General features: G+C 36.8%; 1 protein-coding gene across 1 annotated transcript in view; it reads left to right on the forward strand.

Moving 5' to 3' along the window:
• The window catches only part of LOC104078701 (myocardial zonula adherens protein-like), a gene marked incomplete at its 5' end in the record, with an annotated part of 41616 nt that overhangs the window by 12887 nt on the left and 18513 nt on the right, over positions 1-10216 (forward strand). The window contains 5 exons of the mRNA XM_009580438.1: positions 2370-2483; positions 3348-3500; positions 6388-6513; positions 7401-7529; positions 9745-9830. Coding sequence (XP_009578733.1) covers positions 2370-2483; positions 3348-3500; positions 6388-6513; positions 7401-7529; positions 9745-9830 — 608 coding nt within the window. The remainder of the gene's footprint in view (positions 1-2369; positions 2484-3347; positions 3501-6387; positions 6514-7400; positions 7530-9744; positions 9831-10216) is intronic.

Raw genomic sequence — 10216 nt, forward strand, 5'->3', positions numbered from 1 at the left:
CTAGAAACTTTTTTTTTTTGTGCTTCAGCAGAACAGAAATAATTTCTCAAACCACTCATTCATTGTTTTATGTGACATCTATACTTTTATTTATTTATTTATTTATTTTTCCCTAAAAGTAGGACAGGGGTGCTTTTGCATACGGAATTACTAATTGCCTGCTTCTTGGAAATAAAAGAATGATCTTGATAGCATCGTCTGTGTGTATTGGTAATTAATGGGGATGTTTGTACCAGTAAGCTGCCACATGAATTGAATAAATAACTTGCATAATTAGGAGTAACATGCAACAGACTTTGCTCTGTTTTACTGACTGTATTGTTTAAACACTATAGTAAAAGAAGTAGCAATATTCTTCAGTATTAAAGTGCATGACTTCTAAAAATGACTTGCCTTTTAGTTCTTAATTGAACCTTTCAATGGTCATTCAATGACCTCTCTTCCTTCTGACATGCTGCTTTAGCAATAAAAGCTGCTGCAATCTGTAGAAGTATCCTTCATATTAAACTGCTGAGTTCTTTGGTCCAAAAAACCTCCCTGAAAACTTGCTGTGGATTTTATAATCAACATTGATTTTCACAGCCCTGCTTCAGATGAAGCTTTGGCAATTAAATGTATTCTGACTTCAAGGGACTGGGACCCTGACTTGTGCCCTTCTGCCATCCTCACTTGGTGACTGTCGGTTCCCTGCATGTTGTATTATGTATAAAGATCAGAACTTGCTGTTAAATTGGCGCTTCTATTCTGCAGCAACTAGTCTCAAAAAATAACAAAAAACCAAAAAAGAACAACAACCCCCCCAAAAAAAACCAAAACAACAAAACAAACGCCCTGACTTGAGAGGAGGAGAGAGAGAAAACTGAATTTCTGTAAACTCTGCTAAACAGTCTTAATGATGTCAACAAGGTGAGTCCCCCACCCAGTATGCATGTAGGCAAATGCTGATTCAGATGCAGTTTTATAATCTTTGATGCTGATACTTACTGAATAGCAGTGGTGATATTCTGCACTTCCAGATCTTCTGTCAGACCAGTAGAAATCCTGCATGAGTCTGAACCATCTCTCTTAAGGTTTTCTGACCAGCTCTGACAAAATCTCTAGTTCTGAAGCAAAGTAGCAGTTTATGAAGCACTCCTTCTGACATAAGTGGCACATTATGAGACACCTTCCCCCCTTTTGTAATAGTTTAGAGTGCCTGAAAGAAAGCACAATTGTTGTTCTATATATGCTTTTTTGTTTGGTTGGTTGGTTTTTGGGTTTGGTTTTACATGACTGTCATCTTTCATGCTATTCGGGGATCCTGTTTAAAATCCTTTATATACTCTTTGCTTCAGCTTTGAATCACTATGCTTTTTTCCCATCAATTTCCAGGACTACTTTTTGTTCATAAAGTTTGTTTGACGTTTGTACTGCCAATATCCTGCCCTGGGCAGTATGCTTCTTCACACAAGTTCTTATCTTGTAACTTTCTTAATCCATCCAAAGCATTTCTGCTTTTGTTTTGTTTGTTTGTTTTTACATAAGCACACCTTTATGTAGGGTTAACAGTAACTACTTGGCTTCTACTCCCTGTGCTGACCTAATCTGTGTATGACTTGGTTACTAAACACTAATTGTTCCCCATATCAGTCCCTAGTGTTCTTACATTTTTATCAAGAAACAAATCTGGTCCGTCTAAGAATGTGAGTTGGGCTGGCCTCCATTAGTAACATTTTTTTTCTCTTTATTGTTGGATGGTTCATAATAATTTATACTGTTTTGGGTTTTGGTCTCTTCTTAAATGGTGTCATTTTGTGCCTTTTTTTTTTTTCCCCTCCAGTTTTTAAGCATGTGTGTACATAACAGAAGATGACAAATTTTCACGCAACAAAGCTCTGTGCTGTCTTCTCCTACCTGCTTTGTATTGTTTCATCCTTAAGTCTTCTTGATGTTGCTTCTTTACATACCTGATTAGTCAGTTCCTTCTTAATTAAGGCTATTCTACAGTTCACCCAAATCTTTCTAGATTTCCTCATTTCTTGCATTCTTCTGCTTTTCACTCTGTGACTTTTTACAGTCTGCCCACTCTATGTATATAAACTTTCTGAACAGACATCTGCCAAGTGTCCTCCTGTCCTTTCAAAAAGAACAGCTTTTACAGTGATTACAGACTAGCAATAAACATAGATACTTGTGCCTTATTTCTGTTAGCGTATTTGGATTCTAAGTTTGTTTCTGAGCTGCAAGAATATGGTTTGAGGCCTGTATATTTTAAGCATCCTAATACTGTGAAAATTAACCATGGGTCTTTCTCTTCTGTAGCTCCCTTTGAAAGAATAGGTAAACTTGATCATTATTCTATATAAAACTTTTTTTTTTTTTCTGCTCAGGTGACAAATGCTCATCAGGAATCCTTAGAGAATCATGTGCGAGTGCAGGCTGCAGCCTTAGATAGCTTTAGCGAAATGAACAGCTCCTTGACATCAGCATCAATAGACTTGCAGGTACATTTTAATAGCTGTTTCACAGCTGACAACTGCCTTTCCTGACATGGATTTTAAAGCCTACGTAAAACATGGATGACAAATATAGATTCTAACACTAAACAAGCCCATAAAGTACTGCCTTGGATATCTAAGGCAGCCAATTTAGGAAACTAAGAAAAAAAAATTCCAACACCTGTGTTTTTAAAAAATCGGTTAAAAAAAAAAAGTGTGCAATAAAGAGATACTGATCTGCAGCAGACTAATGCCACTAGTCATGTCTCTATGAAATATCTAAGGTGAAAATGTGATTTGTTCTGTATTGTGCAAAACGGTACATCTCCTGACTTATACCTACCTTCACTGGTTCACAGAAATAGAAGTGGCATGTTTGGATGCTAAACACTTGTGTGACTTTACATACTTGTGAAATGCAGGGGGAGGGAGAAGGTGGGAATGAATTTTCTGTTTTAAAGACTTCCAAATTCCCACGTATCTGAGCTGAATAGCTTAATGTTCCTGCTTTCTTGTATGTCACAGTTTTTCTCAGTCTAGTGGATTTAATATGTATAGGATGGCCCTTGGAGAGAAGAAAGGAAGATTGTTGGGTGTAGCATTTATATTGAAATGTATCCATGTTCCTTTCTTTTTTTTATAGTGTTCCAGGACTTGATTTCACTGAGCATGTTCCTCATGGAAATATCTTCTAGCAAACTAAATACAACAAAAGCCATAATTTTAAATGTTAAAACTTGCAAAACCGTTCACACTGCATTGGCACATCAGGAAACTCTTAAATGTTCTGTCTGTTCCATAATCTCTTGACTATATTAGTTCACCAAATTATTTGTGATTTTTAATATGTGGTTTGCCTCTTTCTTCTAGAAAACTCTAGTGGATGTTACATTGGAGAACAGTGATATAAGGGAACAAATAAGGAATTTAAAACATACACATGAGCAATCTATGGAAAAGCTGAGAGAGAAGCAAAAGCAACTGGAAACAGCACAAATTGAAAATCAGTTACTGAAATTAAAGGTGCAGTATATAAAGTCCCCTAAAAATATTGCACAGTAAGGGCATTAGGAGTATGTTAAATTAATTCCTTGGCCTTATTTGTAAAGGGTTCTTCATTCTTCTTGCCTTCATCATTCCCTAGAGCTGACATATTCCTGTGACTCAATACTGTTTTAATAACAAAGAATCTCAGCTGGCAGCAGTCAGTCTTTCCATAACACGGGATTACCATTCAGGGATGTTGGCAGGTGAAAATTCAAACCATTAAATGGTTATTAGTGTCCATTGCTGTAAGTAAAGGAATATTATAACTCTACACAGTGCTATAAGAATTTCTTGATGTTGAATTTGTTTATTTGGTATTGCACAATTTTTAATAGGTAATCTGTTAAGTCTTATGAGCGTATGGTCAGCAGATACGTGCTGTAACAGCAAGTGTCTTGGAAAGACAGTTAAGCTATTTCTTTCAGACAAATGCAAGGGAATAAAATGCAAACTGGAAGGTTTTATATGCCAGAAACCTTGACCGTTTCCCCCTCTCATCTGCCAAATGTATTCCTTTAATCTCATTTAAAAAAAAAAATCAACCAGAAAAACCTTTTCTGGAAACGTTTGTCTCTCAAAATTGCTTAAAATAGACTAGTTTGGATGTAGTACTGTATCAGAATTTGTCACTGTGAAATTAAGGTGACTGCTGGTTTATTCATGTTTAATTTTGTTAGAGATGATGTTTCTTTTTGGGTCTGTAGTGACTTGCATTCAGGCTTAATGATGAATGGTTAAAAGAGAAAACATTAACATAAGTGTATTTTAACTTACAATTAATGTTCTAGTTTCCTCTCATAGTGAAGCTTTACAGGCTATAAAAGTAGCTGTATTTTGTACCTGCTGTTGTCATCAGGAAATAAAAAGAGGGAAAAAATAAGAAGAAAACTGATGCAATTCAGATTTCAAAACAGAAATTTGGACTTTACTATAATCTTAAGGACATGCACCAACAAGTCAGGGAAAGGTATGTCTGCTTCTAAGGGCAGAGAACCACAGGTTAAGTCCTAGTTTAACTGAATGCTTAAGGATTTGTTTATCTTCAGGCATGTCAAGGTCTGCAGAATACATGCCCTGCCTTAACAAGGAAAAAGTTTAAATTTTGCCCTCAAAGTTGCAGTTTTATTACAAAGTTAGTGGATAAAATACCTCATTGCTGTCTTTGAAAGTTAAACGTAAAATTGTGTATCAAAGATGCCAAGACATCTGGGATTTAATTCCAGGGGTGAACGTAAGAGGATGGTGTGGAATCTGGGAGGTTAGCACTGGAAAAGCAGTAACTACCGTATGCCATGATTATTTTCTGGGTAGGAGACCACACCCATGTAGCTTATTAAGTAGGTTTGGTTTATTCATACAATCATAACAATAACTGAGGTTGGAGACGTTGCTCAAGAGTACTATAACAGATGCCCTCTTGCATCTACCTTTTTATGCTTGTTTTTACTCTCCTCATTGCTCAAGCTGTAAGCAAAGGAATGATGGAGAGACAGTGCCAGAGATCATATTCCAGTTCAGTGTATCTTAAGGACTCTGGGTTTTGATTGTTGGCTTTTTCTGAATGATATGATTCTTTCAGGCTTCCTGAAATGTGGAAGGTTTTGTGTTGTACTGAAAATTAATTTAACTCCACTCCCTCTTACAAAGTGCAGGTTACTACCCCTGTCCCAGTGTTGATCTAGGTGAGACGCCAAAGGGGGCAATTGCAGTACAAGTGGAGTCCTTCAGAGCTCAGTCCCTTTTCAAAGGATGAAATACACTGTTGTTATCCTACAGGGTAGTAAAACAGATTGTTCCCACCACGCAAGATTAAACACAAGGGTTTAATAAATCTTTCAGTCCTTGGAATGAAAAAAAAACCCAAACCCCAAAACCTCAATCATCAGACCCAGGTATTTTGTAGCTGTGTTAACTGTAGTGATCAGCAGGGAATGCTTCATTCTTCTCCCAGATGACAGTATATTCCTCCTCTTCCTGACATGTTTGTAGCACTCTCAACATTTCACTATAACCTTGTCTGATTTATACCATCTATAGTAAGAGAATTAAGTCCTGGACTAGCTATTTTACTTTGCTGTTATTGCGGTTTACAGAATAGATGGGTTTAAGCTGTGAATATCCTATCTAGTGTTTAATCACTGAAGGTGTGGTTCAGTGTTCTTAGCCAACATAAGGGGGAAATCCTGTCTCTGAATTACTGTTCCTGCCCTCTTCCCTGTAGCAGTAGTAAAGTTTCTGGTCCTGTGGTTAAAAATTAACATTTCCACACCCCTGAGTATATTAATTTTAAGTCTGATTGTTCCCTGATCTTTTATGCTCCATGGTCACTCCAGTTCTTGTGCTTACACAAAGAGCAGTATGTGAAAAAGCAAGAGAGAGGAGGGAGGGTACAGCTGTGTCTTCTAGTTAACAACACATACTTAGGTCCAGCTTAAAGTAATTATTGCGTTGAGTGTTCATGGTCACTTAGAAACAGGAGTTGAGTCTAGACCATCTCTAATCTATGCTTCTGTAAAATGGGGGGAGACTATCTTTTTAATGGGCAAAAAAACCAAGGAACTTGGAGGCTCTTATGGAAGGGCTCAGTAAAGAGGCATAGCCTGGTCTTGGATAAGCAATGGCTAGCTAAATTCAGACAACATGAAACTTGATGAAGCAGTAACTTCTACAAATTCAAATGACTTGTATACTGGCAGAGTGTTGTACATGGTCTTGATGCAAATGAAAATCTGCTTCAGCAGTGTCAAATTTATAACAAGGTGCAGCTGAAGTTCAAAGTGTTATTCTCGCATCATGTGAACTCTGTTTCTCCTGCTGCCAGCAGTGCTGTACTGACTGATGAGTCAACTTTCCCTTCTCATAGGTGGAATCGTCGCAGGAAGCCAATGCAGAAGTCATGAGAGAGATGACAAGAAAACTGTATAGTCAGTATGAGGAAAAAATGCGAGAAGAGGAGCAGAAACATAAAGCTGAGAAAGAAATACTCCTAGTATGTATAGCCAGTTTGTAAGAGTGGTGCTTAGCTTGGGTGTTGTTTCTCAATCACTAATACTCCAGAGTTCGCATGTGTTCCTTTACTCCTGAATCTGTGACAAGTCATGTCACAGATTCTAAGCTTTCCAAGCTTTTGGGGTTGCAGGGCTGAGAAAAGAATGTGTTCAAGCACAGTAACAGTAATGATAATGTGGATTTCAAAATTTGAAATTAAGTAAGTTGGGGGTTTTAACTTCTGGTTCTCTAAAAAAAAAAAAAGGAAAATATAATGTCCAATTTTAGTAACAGTTTAAGAAGGAGAGGGGGAACAACTTCACTGGATGCTACTGGAGCAAGAACTCTTCCTGTCCCCTAGTTTTCCTCCACCCCCAAGTAAAACCTTTCTATGACCAGTTTGTCATTGCATTTTTCTAACTGATAAAGATAGATAATGACTGAGATTGAAGGTTGACTCCCCAGTCTCTTTCCATTCATATTGTTTTATATGCGAGGAAAGTACAAAGCTGAACATGGCAAACTTTGGCGTTTAAAATGCTATCTGTCTTCCGCAACAGCATATTTTTCTTATGCTGTTACTTCATGGCATCCTCAGAAGGGAAAACAAATATCTAAGAAACTGGTAAAAGTTTTTCTCAGATTTTCATAATAATGCTTTACAAATACCTATGCACTTCAAGTGCCCCAAATCTTTTGTTCTATACAATTCATATTTAGGGTCACAACTCTTCCAGACTTCTGGGCACGTGTAGTGAAAAGCTTTGAGCTCTGCTTAAAACCTATGGCGAAAGAAAAAAAGAAAGAAGAAAAAAACCCACAAGAAAAACCCCAAACCCTCATTAATATATTATATGTTAATGTGACTGTAAATGTTCTTATCTGAAGGAGGAAACGAATCGGCTTCTGAAGGCTATTGAAGAGGCAAATAAGAAGATGCAGATTACAGAAACAAGCATACAGGAAAAGGACCAGAGAATTGGTGAGCTGGACCGGCTGATTGAACGCATGGAAGAGGTATGAGAGTTAGGTGATTGCCACCTTTAAAGGAAATGCAGAAGTGCATGGGAGAAATTTGACTTTTTTTTTTTTTTGGTCTGCTGCTCAGTACCCGGCTCAGTGACATACCAAGTGACATACCATTGCTGCTTGCATCTTACTTAGTTATTGCATCCATATAAGTAAATGGACCTGGACTACCATAGAGACACAGTGATTAAGCAGTTCTTCTATCTTTCTAGTGGTCTTTACAGTCAGGGCTACCTAAGGTGTCAAAACTTATTTAGTAAATTAACGATTATTTTAAAGAAAGAGTTTAAAAAGACCATTCAGTCTTCCTTCAGTGTGCAAACTCTCCTAAGCTTAATGAAGTAGTAATCATAAATGATCCAAAGTCTCTTAGAAATGCTGTTGGTCCATTAAAATGTGTGTTAGTGAATAATAGACCTTACTATTTACCTATTTATAGTCCTGATTGGAATTGTATCTCCAAATTTCTCCACATGTGGATGAAATGCTAAACTGAAAGCTTCAGACTAAAATTTTTTGAGGGGTTTTTGTGGGTATGTAGCAGCCATTTAATCTTCCATGCAGATATCTATCTTATTTAGATTATGGCTCAGAATATTTTGAGGAGAGAAGAAAAAATCATTTTTACTGTCTTTTAATCCAAAACTTAGGTTCTTCCTTTCCTGCTAGCATTAAAAAACTTGTAATTATTCCTCTCCCTGGCTAAATATTCCCTACCAAACTGTAATTGAGAGCAGATTTTTGACAATTTACTTTTAAATCTCTGAAAGCAGAAATGCTGTGAGACATTTACCTCTTGTGACACTGGCAGCACTACTGTAAAACTAATTGTAGCAGGTTTTGCATTGCTTCTTTTTATTTACTGCTTTTCCTTCTTCTCTTTTATGGACTTCACTCCAGGGCAAAACTCAGACTAGTAGTCAGATGATTATTATTTTAATGTATTGTTAAGCCTAAGAGTATCACAGTACCTCTCCTTGCATAGTACAGTGCATCTGAATCTCATTTGTTGAACCTCTTCAGATATCTGAAAAAGCTTTATATCTTCTGTCTCAAACAGTTATGGTGAAATTTCCTCTTTGTTTTCTGGTATCATTCACCTGACTGAGAGTGAATGTTACTGTGTAGTGCTTAGACTGAATAGTGTCACTCTAAATGGTGTAAGAGCAGCCCTTCCAAAAGACTCTGATGCTCTTGGATGTACTTTGCCATTTCTTATTTCATTCAATAGCAGGCATCTCATTATCTTTAAAAATCTGTGCCTTGCTATCTAAAATACAAAAGCAGAGAGCATTCTAGTAAGTGGAGGGAATGCAATCTTCTGTTCTTACAAGTGAAGTGTTTTTTCACCAACTTTAACTTAGTTAATTTCACCAACTTACATTAAATATTTGTTACTGAGAAACAGATTTTTATAAGCCAATTTTTTTGTTGGCTTGACTGGTTAGTCTAATGTGCATTTGTATTGAGCCCCTTTTGTCTAATGCTTGCAACTGTATTAGTAGAATTAGTGATTACAATGAGAAATCATTCAGCTTAATAGATCCCTTTAGTAGCTCTATTAACTTCATCTGGGCTTAAACCTACAACTTGTAAGTATTATCCACTGAATAAAGGATTGTGATATAAGGACAGATGAGTTTCTTCATATTGGTTATTGAATTTGCTCTTATCTGGCTGATACTTGCAGAGTAAAACTGAATGCTTCTTAAATTCCCATTAAAGTGGATAGCAGACTCCTCTGTTAATTTGTGTTGATTCAGTCCCCAAGTCCTCATAGATCTTCATGAGCACTGTGCTGGTGGACATCTGAAAAATAAATAGGAATATTTTGGGGAAGAAAATAGAGCAATACCTTTTGTCTCAGCCTTGGATTGAAAGATCTTTTTGGAGGGATAACATGGAAAATTTGACATTTATATAGTTAAAGATTGTGTTGACTCATCTTTTTATTCAAAAAATTCAGTTTCAAGTACAACTGTACATCTTCGAATAGGAAATTGAAAACTGTGATCTTGTTTCCATGCGTAGCCAGGAATTTGATTTTATTATTGTGCATTCTGTGCTCCTTGGCATGCATGAATTTTGTTTAATCAGTTTCTATTTTAATTTCACAAATGATCTTTTGAAGTGCAATGAAATGCTTTGTGAAGCCTTTACATTTTGACACATGGAGAACTGAAGGATAACATTTCTTCTTTAGGAACGTCACCAGCTGCAAAAACAACTCGAACTAAATGAAATACAAATATCTGGAGCAAAATCTGAAAACAATTCTGACAGTGAAAGGTGAGATATGTCTTGTCTGTGGAACTTCTAGTACTGCTAGGAGACTTTAGGGGTTGGTTGGTTTGGTTTTGAAGACACCTGAATTTTACTTTTTCTAACTCTAAAACTGCAGTCTGGTAGGGATTGTCCATCTGAATGTAAGTTTATTTACATATAAAGTATCAAAAGGATTAATTTTTGCAACAAAAAACACTTTCATGCATCTGTCGTGTTTTAACCGCAGCCAGCAAGTAAGCCCCAAACAGCCGCTCGCTCACTTCCCTCACAGTGGGATGGGGGAGATAATCGGAAAAGTAAAAGTGAAAAAACTCGTGGGTTGAGATAAAGACATTTTAATAGGTAAAGCAAAAGCCACGCACACAAGCAAAGCAAAACAAGGAGTTCAT

This window comes from Fulmarus glacialis, unplaced genomic scaffold (genome assembly GCF_000690835.1).
Source record: "Fulmarus glacialis isolate BGI_N327 unplaced genomic scaffold, ASM69083v1 scaffold44776, whole genome shotgun sequence".
Lineage (NCBI taxonomy): Eukaryota > Metazoa > Chordata > Aves > Procellariiformes > Procellariidae > Fulmarus > Fulmarus glacialis.